Source organism: Mycteria americana, chromosome 3, assembly GCF_035582795.1.
Source record: "Mycteria americana isolate JAX WOST 10 ecotype Jacksonville Zoo and Gardens chromosome 3, USCA_MyAme_1.0, whole genome shotgun sequence".
NCBI lineage: Eukaryota > Metazoa > Chordata > Aves > Ciconiiformes > Ciconiidae > Mycteria > Mycteria americana.
This window is the reverse complement of record NC_134367.1, coordinates 45,372,193-45,391,846: the sequence shown is the minus strand read 5'-3', so window position 1 is coordinate 45,391,846 and position 19,654 is coordinate 45,372,193. Positions and strand designations below refer to the sequence as shown.

The window sequence follows — 19,654 nt, the reverse complement described above, 5'->3', positions numbered from 1 at the left end:
GGACTCCACTCCGTTGTTCCACCAACTCCTACCGAGCGTAACCCCGCTGATAAATCCAGCGGCGACAGCTACGACATGACGTATCGGGGGGCTCATCCGCCAGCCGCCAACTCCTGCACCTGCCGCCGCGGCGCCGGCAGCCGCGGCTGACGGGGAAGCCCTGGGCCAGCCCGCCGCCTTGAGGGCGTTCCCCGACGGGACTCGCCCGGCCGTGGCTCCCACCGGCGCGGGGGGACGTGTCCCGCGGGCTCCGGTCACCCACGCGTTTGGAAAAGCCACGGCAAGAGCAACCCGCCGCTCCTCACAGCCGCGGCGGGAGGGCGGGGGGCCCCGGGGCGGGCCGGCGCCCGAGGCAGCGCCGAGGGCGAGTAGAAAACATGGCCGGGGCGCTGCGAAATAAAAAAGGGGAATCGTCTCGTCTCTGCTTTTCGTTTGTTTGGGGTTTTTTGGTTGTTCGTTTTTCCCGCTGCACTCGCCGCCGCCCGCTCCGACGGAAGAGGCGCAGCCCCTGCGCAGCACATCAGCCTCTTCCCCGCCTCCCCTCCGGCCCAGGCCTGTGCGCATGCGCCGCCGGTCCGCGCAGGCGCGGCACGGGTGGTGGCGGCGGCGATGGGCGGGCGGCTGACCCGCGTGTTCCGGACTTTCAACGTGGAGAGCCGGGCCCGCCGCGAGATCAGCAAAGAGAAGCCCACCCCGGCGCCGCGGCACCCCACCTCTCGGCTGGACCAGCTGGCCGGTGGGTGCCGGCCTCGCCAGGCCGCGAGGCGACGCCGGAGGGGCTGCCGGTGGGGGCGCGGTGTCTGTGGGCCCGGCGCGAGACCGAGCCACGGGAGGAGGAAAGCGGGTGCTGGGGGCGGGCTGCGTGGGCGAGGTGCTAGGGGCGCGGGGGAGCGGCGGGGCCGCGGCGTCCCCCGGGGCGGTGCGGGGCCGGTGACATTGAGAGCGGGGCGGTTGGGCGCGCGGGGCATGCTGGGAGCCGTAGTCGGCGGCGGCGGCTGTTGCTAGGGCCGGTTGCTAGGGGCGGCGGCCGGCGGGCTCTTGGGCCCCGGGTCTCTTGGGCCCTGGGTCGGCGTCGGCCCCCGCGCAGCGGCGGCGGTAGCCGGTCTGCTCCGCGGGCCGCTGCCGAGCGGTGAGCCCCGTGCCGCGAGCGGGTGCTGCCCCCCGCGCCGCTGGGCCTTGGCGGGTGCCGCGGGGCCGCCGTGTGAAGCGGCGTTGTTAACGCTAGAGCTGACGGAACAATGAAACCTTCCCGAGAAGCACCGTGCGCCTTGGGAGTCGTGCCGTTCCTCTGGGGAAGCGATCAAGCTGGCAGAACTAACAAAAAGGAAACAGTTTGGGCTCAGATCTGTCTTTTTGCCTTTTTCTTCCTTCCCTTCTTCTCCCCGCTGCCTTTAGACCACCCAGAGATACAAGAAGAAATTTACAGAAAGGACGATAGGCTGCTCACCTTGTTAAAAGATGTTTATGTCGAGTCCAGAGATCCACCTGTGCGGGTGAGTATGTCTCTCTGTAGGAGGCATACCAGCATCAGCTTTGTGCTTGTCAAACTCGGCACAAATTCTGTATAAAGAAGAATGCTCTGTTAGTGCCTAAAAGCTACCTTTTTTATAGATAAAAGCGATGTTTTCATTACTCTCTTATATCAGTAGCACTGACTGTAGTAGTGTTTGACCCTGGGTCTTGAACATGTGACAGATTGTGATTTTACAAGCTTTTAACTGCTTACGTAGTCTTCCTGTTTAACATCACATTGATCTTACTTTGTTTTTCACTAAATTCCCACTTCTGCTTCCTCTAAGGCAGAAGGACAGTTGGCCAGCCTTTTGCAAAGATGCAGGAGTTTGCCAGAGATCTCTCGTAGAGTTGTTAGAAGAAAAGAGGTTGGGACTACTATGGGAGCATGGATGTGGTAGAGGACAAAGACACTAACGTTTTAGTGGAGACTTTAACTACTGATGTTAATGTCATACTGTGCAGACTTTTCCTTATGTGGCTGAGGAAGTGCCTTAGTTAGGTTTTTTTCTGCGTAACCTTCTGGATTGTTTGGTGATCGGTTTCCTCGTTGCCAACGGCTGCAGTCTTTGACTTGGAAGGCAAAGCATAACCCTTCCAGTAAAATGCAGACTGGAGTTCAGTCTCCTCTTTTCCACTATGTTATGTTATGGCTTGTGCGTTTTACCTGTTGCATCATTGGACCACTTTATTCTTGCTGCTTTATTCAGTAATAAAAGTTCTATAATCATCTAGGAATAAAATTCCTAAGTCTCTCTAATTTGACACTTTCATAGTACCTTGTATTCAAGACTAAAAGTATTTAAAAATGCAAACAGATTTCTGCAGTCTTTCCCTGAAGTTTCCAAGTAATCTCTATCCTTAATTTTCATAATAGAGGTCAGGCTCTAATCTTGAAGTGCTGAAGGTCTAATTTCAATATCTTTCAATATTCATTTGTAAGCCTGTCAAGAGAGAGTTGAGAAAAAGCCAAAAGTGGAACAAATCTTAGTGCTTGATTCCTTGCCTGCTCTGCGGTTGCCGCCATGTAAGACTTGCTCTTGTGGTGTGTCTACTTGCAGTTGTTAGGAAGAGCATGATTAATGTGTTGGCGTGGAGGCTTGTGGGCAAAACTTCATCCAAAAGCTTCCTTCCTTTCCTGACATTATTCTGAACACTTTGTGCATCGTGTATGTATACATACCTATATGTATATTGGGTATGTCTGTCTGTGGTAAGTGGAAAAGCACTGACTCTAAGTCCTGAAGTAGCAGATACCCAGAGATAGATCGTTTTATTAAGACTTGAAAAATTGTTCATTATCTGAGCACAGTTTCAGCACAAAGTAAAAGGAAGAAATGGAGAACTGGTAGCATCATCAGACATTCATCAGACATTCTCTGTAGTTTAGAAATAGACATGCAGTTATAGATGCTGTAGCATCCGCATCAGTTTTCTCAGCTTTTAAGTTAATACAGAATGTCTGTGGGCTAATCAGTGGCTGTGGACTGTGATAACTTTAAAAGTACTTTTTCTTAAATTTAAGAAAGGTTTTCATTGTGTCCTTTTTGCAGTCATTCACTGGTTAAATCTTAATAAAAGGCAATATGGGGAAGGCAGAGCTGGTTTGGAAATGACTTGGAAATATGAAGGGACTTGGGAGAAGAGACTTCACATGTCTGAGCACTGCAGTAGTCACGGGAACTAAACTCCATATGATGCTGCAAAATAGTTTCTTTTTGTCCAGCAAAGCTTATTCTCTAGACAGAGCAAAACAAGGGATATCTTTTAGTTGCAAAACTAAAATCTGAAAATGAAAGAGAGAGAGACTATGTGAAAAGGATTTCCAGTGGTATCAGAAGAAGGATACCAATTTGTAGTATGATTTCCGCCCCCCCCCCCCCCCCGGCCCTGCCATGAATCAGTACCAAATATTAGGTTATCTGCATTTACGTTTGGCTACCAAAATCTGTAGTTTGCCTTGTATGAAGGGCTGCTGAGTCTGTACAACGCTTAGAGTTCAACGGATGGTAGTGTTTCAGAATTGGGGTGGGGGTTGACATCGTATCTAGAATGGCTGTGGATGAACTGACAATTTTTGTGGTATCAAGAAGCAAGGCTGGCTAAGCGTTATTTTTTTAATGCTGTGAAGATGGGGAAAGCTAACAGGATATGCCATATTTAGGAAAACGGCTTGGCTGCTACAGTATGCATAGTAAACAGAACTGCTGTTAAGCTCTTTTTGTTTTCCTTCCCACAATTAGGTAAAAGATGGAGGTGGTGAACATCTTCCATGTAAACAGGAGGAAAAGAGACTTACAAAACTAGGCCACTTGGGAGATCTAGATGTTAAGAAAGTTCCCAAAGGCAAAATTTCCATTGTGGAGGCTCTGACGCTTCTTAATAATCATAAACTTCATCCTCAAATATGGACTGCAGAGAAAATAGCAGTGGAATACAGTCTGGAACTGAAGGAGGTCAACTGTCTTCTGGAATTCTTCATTCCTTTTGCTGTGCAGGAATTTCCTAAAGAAACCAAAAAAGCTATAAAGCCAACATAAAAATAATTACTAAAACCTTATGTGATCGTACTCGTGTCTTAATTTTACTCTTGAGTATATTCAGTGTCTGAAAAGAGTTGGTAACGCGTCATCCAACAAGGCTGCTTCCTTATACCAGTAAGATGTATTCAGGCAATTCCATTCTATATTGGATGGCTTCAGTTAAATGCACCAATTATAGGATACAGTTTGTAAACCAGAATATAACTAATAAGTTGCATGAGAGCATGTCACACGATTCTGATTATCCCATTCATATGTTACGACTTCAGTTAAAACACACAAGTTCTAGGGAGAACTTCACCTTAACAGATTGCCTTTCTTAGCAGAGACGTCCTGGCCTTCAACTAAATCAGTGCTCTGTGTGTATTAGCTCTGTAATTTCATGTTAAAGTGTTCTTTCAAGGACTTGCTGTCAAGGTGTGTGTATATACAAACAGCTGTATTTCTTTTGGATAAGAATGGAATAGTATTTATACTTTGTAAAGAAGGCTAACCACGAGATCATTTGGGAAATTCAGCTGTGTCAAACTTAAAATAAAAAGGCGAATAGCAAGGAGGCCTCTTTCTGATGCTGGAACAGCAATGGCTGATGCGTAGCTTCTCTTCCACTCTGTTCTGATTTAGCTTAAATATGTATACGTCCCCAGGTACTGTCTGTCAGTCAGTGAATTTGTAAAGAGTGATCATCTTCTAGCATCAATCTCTTGCAGCAGTCTGTGGCACCTACTGTATGAAAAATAATGGTTCATATTATAATTAATAGGTAGCTATGAAATGCAACTGGATCTACTAATTGGACCCACTAGTAGGTCTTCTGTAAATGTCTGCCTGTCCTGTTACAATAGCCCTTTTTCCCTGTGGAGGCCTTGTCTGACTTATCCAAATGTGGGCTAGGTCAGGTCGTGTTCACTCACAATGTTACCCCTGTGCTACCAGATTGAAGAGGAACAGCATCCTTCCAGTTGTTAGTAAAGCACAACACAAACTGTGAGGTGGTAATGGTGGATTGTAACCTTCTCGATACTGTGACTATTCAGGTCTGTATAGGTAAGGAGGAAGTTTTGCACTGATGATTAATACTGTAGTGAAAACTGGTTCATGTTTTCCAGATAAGCTGGGGGGGATAATCAGAATTGATATTTAACAATGCATTGTGGTTGCCTTCATTTGAAAGAAAGAAAAAACAAAATTTTATGCGGAGCTAACATTCCTAGTGCCCATCGCCAAAGAAGTTGAATTTATTAAGAGGGTGGAAGTCAGTACCAGGCCTACAATGTAACTTTCTTTTTAAGAACTTTTCTGCCAGGTCTTGGATTTCAGACTCTGGTAAATACCTTACCAAGAAGATGATCAGCTTTGCTATTTCACAGCATGATTCTTTCCACTTTTCTCTCTCAGATAGAACAAGGTATTTACAGTAGAGTTTGCCACAGTGTATTCAAGGTTTTGCTTGATTCATTTCTGAAGTACATAACGCTGTACCTTAGTGGAAGATGACACCTAAGTGCATTGTAGAAAAATTCAAAATTGTTAGTCTTTGGATGTGTGGCTTGGGGATAGGCTTGTCATTCTTCCTGTAATGTAAGGGGGACAGAGCTGCACTCTGAAACTAATGCATCTGAGTTATGTACCACATTAAGATTTTTTTGTTTTCCACAAAATACTCTGTTTTATAGAATGTTGTAACAGAATTGCTTATATTGTTTGAGTACTGTTCATCCTAATGTAATATTTAAGGTAATATTCAGAAAACAGCTGTGGAGTGCATTTGGTACAGATACTGCTGTTATTATTATTGGAGATGCTGTGATTTCCTTCTTTACAAATTAATCTTCAGTTAGGTATTGGAGTTGATTAAAAACTCACTACAATCGGCACCAGACAACAGCTTAACCATGCCCCTTGACTAACTTGGTATGTATTTTGGCTTCTTTTGTCTGCCTTTGTGAACTGTCTTGTGTTGTGGCTACACCATTACAGTACCCTGTTTCACATAGAAAGTCCCTGGAGGCATTATGGTATACTACCGCTTTGCTTACACTCCTCAGCAGGCATGTGCTTTGGGATGTTTGGTGCTCATCATGCTCAATGCTCCAGCCATACCTTCCAGACAAAATCCTGTCCATGAATGAGATGATTGCAAAGCTATCCCTGGTTTCTCTGGAGCCAGGATCTCGTTCTCAGAATATGTTGTCTGTGGTGGGGAAGCAGGCAGGTCGCACAGCACAGAGGTGGGCCAGGGATCCATCTCCCTGGAAGCAAGTGAACTCCCGGTGGCCCAGAAGGCTCCTCCGGAGCAGGGAACTTCTCTGGCACAGCCATGTTCACTTCAGGAAAACTAGACGCAATGCAGTTTGCTGTCAGCACACAGATTCTTCTGCTGGTCACCTGCCCCACCTGCTGGGCAATGTCAAACCAGCATTATGAAGGTATTGCTGATGGTATGGGATCATGTAAAATCTTTATCCATCCAAATTATCCATAGTCTGAACGTTTAGCTTTCACTGTCTCTTCAGACATGGAGTGTTTCACTTGCCCAAAGCTTACAAGAAGATCCAGGAGCATGGATCTTTTCTCTTTGCTCTCGTGGGAAAGCCTGTCCCGGATCAAGCACTCTCAATGCTACCGTGTTGTCCTGTGTAGGCCACAGGCCACAGCCAGCCACAAGGTCCTTGGCAAGTGTGTGCTTAAGCTGTGTTCAAGTGAGTACGTGTCTTTAGGGTTGATGTCTGGGACGAGACTATTCTCACTGTTGCATGTTTTCTAGAACTGCTTATTTCCTTTCTTCCAGTTTCAAGGGACTCTTTACTCATCAGTTATCTTGCCTGCTTGCCAGTTTCTGGTTTTGATGCAATTTCTAATTGGAAGAATAATGGTATTTTCTTTACACTTTTAACTTGGTTTTGTCTCTGTCCCTTTCTGTCTATATCCCTTTCCCATAGCTTTTTGGCTGTCAGCTTAAGGAAGAGATACTCTTCAAGCAACTGTTTTGAAGAGGTAATTATGAGAAATTTGTGGAAACCTGCAATTCAGTTTTCTGGTACTCATATGCGGAGAATTTTTCATGTTTCATTGCCATGCATGCGGTGCACCAAATTTAGCTCACATGTTTTTGGCCACCATATAGAATCATTACATTTGGTAGGGAACAACCTGCCTCACTCAAACTGCTTTGTTCTTGCTGAATTAATGTAAAATGGGTAGCAAGTATAAGCTTTGTGAGCCTGTAAGGGAGTTGTTTTATTTCTAGTGTAAATGACACATGGTTAATGAACTTCCTTATATGTGGCATTATTACACCAGTTTCCAAATGTAACTGAATAAAGCCAGTGCTGCCTTGGGTGCTGAGACAGAGTGAGTACACAAGGCAGGCTGAGCCTCATTTGGAAATTAGGGTTACATTCCTGGTGAGACATAAAATTGTATTTCTTCAGGGGAGTTTGGGCAGGTATACTGGAATTCCTGGCTTGAATTTTTCCAAAAAATGTCTCTTCAGGGGTAGTCTAGTAGCTCACTTAACCCAAGTTTTCTGCGACATAGTCCCATTCTTCTAGCCTTGTTGTATCGTTAAGCCTATTCCCAGCCTTCTCCAGCCAGTCTTCTCTGCTATGAAAACTTTATGCAGCTGCGCTCTTGCTCTTTACTTGCTCACATGCAATTGTTGGTTGTATTCTGCCCTTTCAGTATCAACAACCCGTTTTATTTCTGCAGAGCTCTCTTGCCTTCTAGGAGTAGCACATCTGTTGAGGTAAAGATGAGAGGACTGAGCACATGTTTTCCTCTGCAGAACTTATGAATAGGACAGATTTTCAAAAGGGATGTAGCTTTTCATATATCTTCAAAAGCTGCTCTTTTGGCGTATGTGAAACTAAGTAATCTTGTGCTGTCTCACCATGTATTAATCGTAGCTAGGTTCTTGCAGTCTGATGCCAAGACAGCAAGATTGGAGCTGTGAGGCAGGAAAGAGTTTTAACTCTGCTTTCTGTGCAGGTTAGTCAGAGGGAACTTCAGTACAAAAAGTGATCTTTCTGTAGCCTTCTACCACAGGGAACTTGTCTTTTAAGCTACCTCTTTTTACTCAAGGAGAAAAGAAAATGATGTTTATATGTAAGGTGTGTAAACTTACAAAAACCTAAACTTACAAAATGGAATATCTTATTTCTGTATTGAAAAATCGAGTCAAACCTGAAGTAGTCATAAAACAGGCTCAAAATGCAAAAGTTTAAAAAGGCGTCTGTCTCGCCTTGTTTCATATGAGCATTGTGCTTTCATGTTTGAGATTGCATGAAGCTTCACGTTTCACAGCTCTGTTCTGGAGCCCCTTTCTAAATAGGAGTTTTCTGGTTCTTAGGTGGTGCCAGTGTTGAACTGACAGCACCGGAGGCCTGACCAGTGCAGGTGAGCTTCAGGTGCAACCAGATTTTGGCACTTGAGGCTGTGCCAGTTGTATGCTGACTGATGTGCTATTAGCAATCAAAACACCGTGTCGGTGCCTGTTGTTATTAAATCTGTTTCCAGCAATCTACAAGTCTAATCAATTCTGTAACCTTTCACGGCTTAGGTACTGCTGTGTTGTTATCAGAGCTAAGTGTTTTCTGCTGAAAAAAAACAAACCAAAAACATGGATGAATTTCTCTTATAAACTTAACATTAGTTTTCTTGGTCTGAAACAGAGGCTTAGATTTACACAAGGCGATAGCAGCGTTAGGTAACAGCAGCACATGTCCTGTAGCATGCTGGATGGAGCGCACTGTGGGAGCTCCTGTGGCTCTGTGGGGTGGAGCGGGGTTTGATGTGTCTGCTGCCAGAAAGAGAATTTAAAAAATAAACCTGCCAAGGTGGTTCTTCTATGACTGTTGTGCAAAATCCCCTTTGGGTGTGGGTTACTTCAGTTGCTGAAGCTTCGTCTTCAGGTGAGATGTTTTGGCCTCCTGACAGGAGTAGTGCTGCTGTATTACCCAGGAGAGAAGCGACTGGGGGCAGGAGAGACCCTACAGTCATCTCCTATAAGGATTCCTTGCACAGGAATGGAAAATGCCTGGTGTCTCATAGGACCGAGGCTCTCAAGCTGCTACTTTTTAGAAAGCTGAGGGAGGTGATGGTGTGGCTGGAGGAATCCCTACCTTTGAAATAGTTGCCCAGCAGCAGCCACACCCATGAGCTGGGTTTGCCCAGGGAATAAGGGATCCCACTGCTGATGAGCAGCAAATGGTGCTGGTGAAAGCTAGATTCGATCCTGCCAGGGGCTGCTGTAACTGGAAGCCTGAATGTAAAGTCACAGAATCACACAGAATCACAGAATCATATAGGTTGGAAAAGACCTTTAAGATCATCGAGTCCAACCATAAACCTAACACTGCCAAGACCACCACTACACCATGTCTCTAAGCACCTCATCCAAACGTCCTTTAAATACCTCCAGGGATGGCGACTCAACCACTTCCCTGGGCAGCCTGTTCCAATGCTTGATAACCCTCTCAGTGAAGAAAAATTTCCTAATATCCAGTCTAAACCTCCCCTGGCACAACTTGAGGCCATTTCCTCTTGTCTTATGGCTTGTTACTTGGGAGAAGAGACCAACACAAGTCACAGCTGGGAGCTCTGCTTATGTGAGAGAGATCGGGGCTCTGCAGAAAGGACAACAACGCTGGCAACTTGGGTGCAGCTGGGAGTGCAGAGCTGGTTATAATCACCTGTGTTGGCAGAGGGAAAAAGAGATAAAGGTGGAGTCTTTGGAGCATTTTCTCTGAAGTATGCCTTTCTATTAATTGCACAGGGCTTTGTTCCCAGGAAAATCAACACAGCGTGGTTTGTGACTCAAGCAGTTTTGACTCTACCCAGGCCACGTGTTGGGTATGAAGTAGGGACAGGATGCTGTGAGCCTGAGTGGCCAGAACCATGTTGAGCTGCTGTATGGACAGGTCTGTTGGGAGTTGTACATTGCATGCATGTCACACTTGATTGCCTTCTGTCTCAGTCTCTGGGGTTTACAGCACAGCTCTGTAGCCTAAAGGATGGCACAGGCTTGATGGTTAGGTCTCTCCTCTTAAAGTGGGGATGTGGATTTGCATCCCCCTTAAGGTGAAGCGGAAATTGAATGTTAGGTAGGAGTCTAGCTTAGCTGTCTCCATGCCCCCCAAAAGCTGGAAACTATGGATCTTATTTTAGTTGCATAATTCCTCCACACCATGAATTTCCTTTGGGAGCACCAAGCGTAGCAGAGCTCGAGTCCCTCTTGGTGGGGCTGAGGTGGGGAAGTGGTAGGGGCTGCAGCACAGTGGGTGCAGGAAGGGCTCACTGCTGCTCAGGGAAGGAAGCCTTGCTTGTTCCTTACCACTCCTACCCCTCCTCCCTGCGCTACAGCCCACCACAGCCCACCTCCTCTCTTTTTGCTAGCTCAGGCAATTGGCAGACCACTTTATGAACCACTTTAAATGCACTAATGTGGCAGAAAACAAGTCAAAACAGGTATATTTAAAACTGAGAAGGAGAAACAGTCTTTACTGTTGTCAGCATCAGTGGCTATCCTTTGGCTGGAGCCAGCATATATTCAGCTTACTTCTATTATCAGCCATGTCCACTGGGGGAAACAAGCTATTAAAATTGGGTATGTTTTTTGTGCACAATTTAGGGGCAAAAAGCTGAACATGCAGAGTTACCGAAATGCTTCTGTGAATTTTTGAAATACATTATCCCGAAGTTACTTGATTTGGGATGGGAAAAGCGTATTCTAAAGCCTATTTTTTATATTGTAATAAAATATTTTGGCATGGTGGTATGAGATGACTTATTTTTAAGAACAGTTCAAACCGAACGCCAAATATTTTGTTCAGACACCAAAGATATCCCTTGCTTTGCCAAATAATGAGGACTTTTTTTTCCTTTGGTCAATCTCAAAAAGAAATGCCAAGACTTTTGTTAAACAAAAGTTTGTCCTGTCCTAGTTACTACCATTCCCACCCTTACCTAAATCCAGTCCTCCCACTCCTCCCGCTACTTTGTTGATGAGTATCATCTGTCAGGTTTCTAGTCCTGTTTCACAGATAGGCAATTAACTGTGTACAATGAGTGAGGCTGATTTACTGTCTACCTAAAGCTACAGTGAAGCTGGAATAAATAGAAAGTAAGTGCCTTGAATAGCAATGAATCAAAGCAAAGCAGGCTACTGAAGATGTATTTAGGAAGAAATAATGCCACTCCATTGGCTTTGCTCCTCCACAGAGGAAGAAAGTGGGAATAAATTTCATACTGTGTTCTGCCTTTCTCAATTAGCTGTCACCAGTTAAAGATTTCCTGTGTGGGAACGAATTCACAGTTGTCGTCACTTAACAAAGATAAATTCTATCAGCTCACTTCTGCACATGCAATACTTCAATATTAAACTCTTTTTTTATATTGCAAAGTTCTCATTCATGTAGCAATTTGAGAAATGGAGCCATTTTTCTTGTGACTCTTAATAGGTTGACATTTAATCATGGTTTCTTAACCCTGATGAAATAAATGTACTATTTTGTACATTTTGAATAAAAATTATTTGAATTTTATCATGAACGCATAGCTGTGATTAAAAGCTGAGAAGATACTACAAAAAGCAAGTCTGTTCTTTCAACAAATAACATAAATACCTGTTTGTGATGTGTAAGGCTCCATGACATACATAATTCTCCAGCCTTCAGAAAGTAGTGAAACTGCAATGTTTTGGAGACATCCTAAGGAAAAACCATAGTTTTACTGACAGAGCATTACAGGAAACCCTTGTTGGATTTTTATCCTCAAAATTTTGTGTTTTCTGTCATTCTGCTGCTGTGGAACTTGTTACAGAATTCACCCCTTGCTACAACATCGTTCTCTAGCATATAACGTTTAATTTTGCCAAAAAAGTGTAATTAGTTCTCAGCCAAGAACAAAAGCGTCAACTCAGTGTGGACCATGCTACTCAAATCCCCTTGAGTTTGCTACAGCCTAAAACAATACTTTGAGAAATATGAACTGCTCCCTCTGTCTTAGCTGCTAGATACTTCTGAAAATGAAAGATGAAACTCTAAATGTAGTGAAAGTCAAAATGCAGAACATTATATTAATATAAATTACATAGGGCTTTTGATGTGCTATTACTGCTTTCCATCTTGAATTTAACCCAGACTCTGTGACAATTTCCCTTATTTTAATTTTTTTAGTTTTTAACAATATGAAAGGCCTTTGCTAAAATAATCTTTTGTCCTTGATGAAATGATAGCACGTCCTTCGCCTTCCCCTGCACAGATCATCTCAGCTTCCTGAATAAGGGAGGAAAACAGTAGACAAATAGATTCAAATGTCTGGTTGAAGAATGTGTCATGAAGGATTTTCAAATGCTACGTCCTTTCTACACCAGGCACTAGACACAGATACATTGCATTTGTGCAGTCTTGATCAAAGGTTTGTTTCAAATAGAAGACAACTTGAATCTGAACTAACTTCACATGCTGCTGGTTTCAAGTTATTTCCATGATAATGAAAAATGATTACTTAAGAGATAAAAATCCAGTGAGCATTCCAATTGGTCAAACTGTTTCTATGGTTGCAGAGCGGTATCTAAAGATTCAGCTGAAAAAATGTGGCTTAAAGATGAGAAAACAGCTTATCTGTTGCATCCCTTCACTAGATACACTAGACAAAAATGGGGTTCCAGGCTGTGGAGGAGATACAAGCAGATGGTTTTGTTGCTGAATCCTTGCAAACAACCCTCTCCCCAAATAAAACTTTTTCCGAAAGCCCTGCCAAGTCCATATATGCTGCAGGTGGCCTCTTTTTTTTTGTTTTATGTTGTTAGCTAGCAAAGCTTTTAAGTACCCCCAGAGATTTATAAGAATATCATTACATTTATGGGGGTGTTCAGGGGACCTGATTGCATTGTTTGGGAAGGTGACTTACCAGATGCACCTAAATGTAAACTATGAAAACAAGAATAATATTTGTTTTGGCTGTGTTCTGCAAGGACACTTCACCCCATAGCATTTAGAGAAGTCATCACACAAAGCATTACTGCTATGTTTTTCTCTGTTTTACCATTAGGAATAATATTGTCTTATTTTTTTCTGAAGTCTGCTAGCAGCAGAGTAGGGATAAAAAATTTATAGGTATGAGAAATTAATCTTGACTTTTCCTAGGCATGCTTTTTTACATATGCGTCTCTTGCCATGCTACAATAATATTTCTATTCCACTATTAAATTTTACTTATAAAATTGTAGATCATTAGCAGCATCTATAATACTTGTCCTTAGTCCATCAAGGTTATACAAAGGCCATTGCACTGGAATAATGACTGCTGGAGTCTTACTGACCTGCAGGAGCTGCATGACAGTTTTAACAGGGACAGGGCAACCTCCAAGTCAAGTACAGTTAGCCATCTAGGCATCTGGGATCTAATGGTTATAGGGACGAGGAATGATCTTAGTGTCTCCTTTATAGAATCATAGAATCATTTAGCTTGGAAAAGACCTTTAAGATCATTGAGTCCAACCGTTAACCTAGCACTGCCAAGTCCACCTCTAAACCATGTCCCTAAGCACCACATCCAAACGTCTTTTAAATACCTCCAGGGATGGGGACTCCACCACTTCCCTGGGCAGCCTGTTCCAGTACTTGACAACACTTTCGGTGAAGAAATGTTTCCTAATATCCAATCTAAACCTCCCCTGGCACAACTTGAGGCCATTTCTTCTCATCCTATGGCCTGTTACTTGGGAGAAGAGACCAACACCCACCTCTCTACAACCTCCTTTCAGGCAGTTGTAGAGAGCGATAAAGTTTCCCCTCAGCCTCCTTTTCTCCAGGCTAAACAACCCCAGTTCCCTCAGCCACTCCTCATAAGACTTCTGCTCTAGACCCTTCACCTGCTTCGTTGCCCTTCTCTGGACACGCTCCAGCACCTCAATGTCTCTCTTGTAGTGGGGGGCCCAAAACTGAACACAGTATTCGAGGTGTGGCCTCACCAGTGCCGAGTACAGGGGGATGATCACTTCCCTAGTCCTGCTGGCCACACTATTTCTGATACAAGCCAGGATGCTGTTGGTCTTCTTGGCCACCTGGGCACACTACTGGCTCACATTCAGCTGGCTGTCAACCAACACTCCCAGGTCCTTTTCTGCCAGGCAGCTTTCCAGCCACTCTTCCCCAAGCCTGTAGCGTTGCATGGGGTTGTTGTGACCCAAGTGCAGGACCCAGCACTTACTTAGCCTTGTTGAAGCTCATACAATTGGCCTTGGCCCATTGATCCACTGGAAGGAGAAGAACTGAGCATTTCAGTTGGGAAAGAGGCAGACCACTTGCTACATCAAAACACCTGGCACCATGTCGTAAACAGTTTTGAATTCACAGAATCACAGAATAATTTAGATTGTAAGGGAATAATTTATCTCGTGCAGTCGAGCTTTGAATACTCCAAGGCTGGAGATTCCATAACTTGGGCAACCTGTTCCAGTGCTTAACTATCTTAATGGGAAAAGTAATTTCTCTACAGCTAGGCAAAATTTCCTGTTGCAACTTGTGACTGTTACTCATTGTTGTTCTGCTGCATGCCTCTGGGAAGAGTGACTCCATATTGCCTATGCCTGGCCAAATGTCTCTCAGCATCACCAGAACATTAAAAATTATGAGGAAAGAAATTTGATTCCATCCATCTATGCTTTACTCCTTTGCTTGGAATGTCATCCTTCTGATTCCTGTTCCTACTGGGAGCTAACTCTGCCACCTCATCTATAATCACACAGAATCACAGAATCGTATAGGTTGGAAAAGACCTTTAAGATCATCGAGTCCAGCCATAAACCTAACACTACCAAGACCACCACTACACCATGTCCCTAAGCACCTCATCCAAACGTCTTTTAAATACCTTCAGGGATGGCGACTCAACCACTTCCCTGGGCAGCCTGTTCCAGTGCTTGATAACCCTTTCAGTGAAGTAAAATTTCCTAATATCCAGTCTAAACCTCCCCTGGCGCAACTTGAGGCCATTTCCTCTTGTCCTATCACTTGTTACCTGGGAGAAGAGACCGACCCCCCCCTCTCTACAACCTCCTTTCAGGTAGTTGTAGAGAGCGATAAGGTCTCCCCTCAGCCTCCTTTTCTCCAGGCTAAACAATCCCAGCTCCCTCAGCCGCTCCTCATAAGACTTCTGCTCCAGACCCTTCCTATAAGACATGAGTGGAGAGAAAAGGTACTAAAATATAGCTTAAAAGACAAAGGAATTGTTCAACAGAATACAAATATACAATTTAAGGATTATTTCTGCAATAGTAACACCATCATTCTTCCTGCCAGCTTGCGTGTTTTCTCTGTATATACTTACTACCAGGCAATGCATTTGTCTCTGGAAAGCAGCAGCGAGGCCTGTGGGTGGGAGAACAGGGAAACAAGGGCAAAAATCCAAACAAAACTTATCCCTGTTTTTTCTCTGTGGTTTACTAATGGAAATAATATTGCCTTATTTTATTTAATGAACAGTAATGTAGAAAAATTATATGTAAGCTCACAACTGCTCCTCTTCCCTTAGCATTTCCTCTGTAGTAACATTTTCTGGTAATAAGGTTACAGGATCCACATTACAGTCAGAGCACTTTATGAAAGGAATTGTTTCCATTTATTGCACGCTTAAAAGATCTGTAGTTGTTACTCATTTTCTAAGGCCCCAAACTTTATGAAATAGTTGGAAACAAGTCTGTTATAGATCAGCTTTATAATTTATGATGCTTTGATTCTTTGTTTTGATGGTATTGATACATAGGCACAAGTGAGTTGACATTTTACTTTCAAGTCTCCCACATTTTCACAAAGATACCACCAAAAAAATGCACACAGTTTCTTAATACCTCAGGTCTACATTAGATGTATGAAGACATCTAGGTGCAGTGATTTACACCTATTTTTTTGATCATTGCCTTAGCAGCATACACCAAATTTTTGTCATATATCACTTAAACCACTCCAGGAAGACTCTCCGATGGTTCACGGCATATACATGTTTGTCTTTCTGGTAGGTGTTCCTCTTAAGTTCAAGTCAGTGATAAAAGAAAGCTGAAAAATTCTGACCTGCCACAAGAGGACTGTGGAAGAACCGGTGAACTCGAGCCTGTGCCAGTGCAGGGAGGCACTGTTATCCTCATCAAGGGAATGGAACGAGATAGACTCTCAAGTCCTGATCCTGCAGCTTAGATATGTGAATATTTATTTACATAAATGGTCAGGTTTCCACCAGCAGAAATGATGCATGTGATCAAAAATATGTGCAATTAGGTCTTAAGCCTCAATGAGGCTTCTGTAAATTTCTCAGAAATAAGGCTAGTTCAGTTAAGATTCTGTTGTTCACTTTTTTGTCCGAGGGATGAAAACCATTGAAATACAGTCTTCTATGAAAGTGTGAATTGGCACCCTATGAAGATTTCCGAGTAGTAAAAGGCATGATAATGCTATAATCATGTGCTATTGATCTGACCATGTGAGAACACTCTCAGAGTATAGATGATCTTAACAAAGTCAATTAGTCTAACACCCTAGAGACTTCCTTTAACACAGTGAAATAGCATTATGCTACGTTGTGAAATCTCTGACATTGTACATCCTGAGTCAGTAAATGACAGTGAACTTTAAAAAGAGAAAAAAGATATGTTGCTTACAGACAAATATGATTTATTTCTGCACAATGGAGAAAGACACGTATACACACACATGGTACTATCATTCTAGTATTAGTGTAATAGCTTAGATTTTGGGAGCAGTCTAAGCTTACTCAAGTGTACTAAGCTACATTTGGAAAGACATAATATTCCTGTTCTTTTTTATAATCTCCCAAGAGAGAGATTGTAACATCTCTGGATCATCGCCTTGTGTGGCGTCAGATGCTGGCTCTGTTGTGTGGGTCAGTTAGAGCCCAGGTAAGTATAAAGGCATTTCACCTGCCTGTACTGAGGAAAGCATCTGCATGTGAGATGAAAAAGGAGCGTGGCCAGCAGGTCAAGGGAGGTGATTCTGCCCCTGTACTCCACTCTGGTGAGACCCCACCTGGAGTACTGCGTCCAGCTCTGGGGTCCTCAGCATGGGAAAGACATGGACCTGTTGGAGCGAGTCCAGAGGAGGGCCACAAAAAGGATCAGAGGGATGGAACACCTCTCCTGTGTGGAAAGGCTGAGAGAGTTGGGGTTGCTCAGCCTGGAGAAGAGAAGGCTCCGTGGAGACCTTATTGCAGCCTTCCAGTACTTAAAGGGGGCTTATAAGAAAGGTGGGGACAAACTTTTTAGCAGGGCCTGTAGCAACAGAATAAAGGGTAATGGTTTTAAACTAAAGGAGGGTAGATTCAGACTAGATATAAGCAAGAAATTTTTTACAATGAGGGTGGTGAAACATTGGAACAGGTTGCCCAGAGAGTGGCAGATGCCCCATCCCTGGAAACATTCAAGGTCAGGTTGGATGGGGCTCTGAGCAACCTGATCTTGTTGAAGATGTCCCTGCTTATTGCAGCAGGGTTGGATTAGATGACCTTTAAAGGTCCCTTCCAACCCAAACTATTCTATGATTATATGAAGGTCAGCCTATTTAATGTGTACCATCAACAACTACAAAGCAGCAATATTTTATTTCTTTTCACTTATTATAAATAAATTGGATCGTCATCCAGATTTGACACATAGGGTAGATATCAAAGATTTGTATAATATTGTTTAGTGTTTAGCAAATATTTAATCATCACTGTAGAGTACAATTTGCATTATTCCCATTTTTCATGCCAACATGATTTGTATGGCAGCCAATGTATGCTAATTAGAGAATTTCCCTAATTAATTTTTGTCAGTGTGCTGCCCTAACATGACTTAAAATGTACAGCTTAATGTATTAAATGTATTAAAATTGCTTCTACTTCCCATTGTATACCAGGGAGTAATTTGCTATTAACAGCAAGTGTTTACAACAATCTTTAGATGCACATATTCTAATTAAAGTGAACATCCAACATGTTGGCCAAAGATGAGTCATACTTCACAACGGCTCTACAGGGAAGGAGATCTGAGTTATGTATTCTTCTAAAGCAATAGCCAACAAGAAAAAATTGTTTTCTTTTGTGTGAAATGTATTTTGTATTTTGTGCTGCTTATTGCATGCCTAAAGGATGGATTAGTGAACATGAAAGTACAAAGACTGGGCATACATACTGCATGGGACAAGGATGGCAGCTGCAACAGAGGGCTGGAGGGAGGGCTATTTGAAAACTTGGTTGATTAGGTTTTGTTGCTAAGCACAAAGCCTACTCTATGTGCATTTTTATCACTCAGGAACAAGGTACCAGCATATGCCATCCCAGTTACCATGGTTTCCATTCAGCCACAGTGCCCTCTCAGAAAAGAAACAACTTTAGTTTTGTATTCATGACATATATTCCTTAGGTATCTTAAAACCAGAATTGCAACTTGAATTATCTATGGACAGATCATCATGATTTGGTTCTTGAACACGATACGTACTTTCCCAGACCTAAAAGCATCTCCTCTCACCCCAGAGAGGTTTGAAAATAAACACCCTCACAGAGATGCCTTTTGTCAAAGAGCACTGAACCTTTTGAACATCACAGGTTATGACGCACCCTGACAGTGAATGGATTGTGCAATTCCAACTCGGCGCCAGATGGTACCGTCACATCACTAGTGGGTGATGATGGACTGAGGGCCTGGAAGAGGCTGCCGGGAACCTCCAGCAGCCACCGCTGGCATCCTGCCCAGCTGCCAGAAGGGCACACTTTGCCGCTGTGATGGTCGGGGGGGGGGTGGGGGGGTGGGAAGATCCACAGTGTTAGGGCAGTCCCCTCTCAAAAGGAGTCGTTGCTTGTATTCTCATAAGAGAAGAGCGAAGGCGTTTTGAACACAGTGTTTATTCTGAAGGTGTCAGGCTAGATCAACAGCTTCTGATCTCTGAACCTTTCAACAGCTCCAGAAAGTGCAGTGCACAGTGACTCGCTCTCTAGCAAGGCCCCTTGTAGTCTCTAGCTATATTTAAATCACATTCAGTGTGATATTTTCCTAGGAGAATCTACAGTAATTTAGTTTAAGTGATACAGAATACATGCAAAGAAGCAAAATATGAAAGGGATTAATGCTATCAGAACAATAGCCAATGTTCTCAATTTTTTCTGAATTTTCACCTTTTTCATGCAACCGTGGTGTTCGCAGCATATGATGAACAAAGATAGCAGAAGCTGGTCTTTATGCAAATTGTATGTGAAATAACATATGAAATATGCTTAAGACAGATGGGATAATCTCATTTTTAATGTCTGTTGAAACAACCAAGGGTGAAATAATTAGTAGTACAAAAGCTAATTTCAGTAGGCTCCAGAGCCAGATCACAATCACTGAACAAACCTCTTTCATTATTTTCTGACCCATCACCATTTCCAACGTCCTACGTATCCTAAAATACTTGTGATATGAGGCTCCACTTACACTTGTCACTAGAAAACTGCAAGGAAAGACACTCCCCACCCTAATCGTCCTTCTTTCTCCCACTTCTATAGCTGATTAGAGCTGTGGTAAATCTGTAGTAAATAACCGTTGGAAAATGTTGACAAGT

General features: G+C 43.5%; 1 protein-coding gene across 1 annotated transcript; it reads left to right on the top strand.

Moving 5' to 3' along the window:
- The first annotated feature begins 576 nt into the window (after positions 1-576).
- On the top strand, positions 577-9,154 carry NDUFAF4 (NADH:ubiquinone oxidoreductase complex assembly factor 4). Its single transcript, XM_075498412.1, has 3 exons — positions 577-736; positions 1,396-1,493; positions 3,756-9,154. Exons 1-3 carry the CDS (start codon positions 610-612, stop codon positions 4,050-4,052), a joined length of 522 nt encoding a protein of 173 aa, XP_075354527.1. The 5' UTR covers positions 577-609; the 3' UTR covers positions 4,053-9,154.
- The last annotated feature ends 10,500 nt before the right edge of the window (positions 9,155-19,654 follow it).

Coding starts and splice junctions, on each gene's coding strand:
- NDUFAF4 (XM_075498412.1), top strand. CDS start 610: ATGGGCGGGCGGCTGACCCGCGTGTTCCGGACTTTCAACGTGGAGAGC. Junction 737..1,395: donor TCGGCTGGACCAGCTGGCCG/GTGGGTGCCGGC, acceptor CGCTGCCTTTAG/ACCACCCAGAGATACAAGAA. Junction 1,494..3,755: donor CCAGAGATCCACCTGTGCGG/GTGAGTATGTCT, acceptor TCCCACAATTAG/GTAAAAGATGGAGGTGGTGA.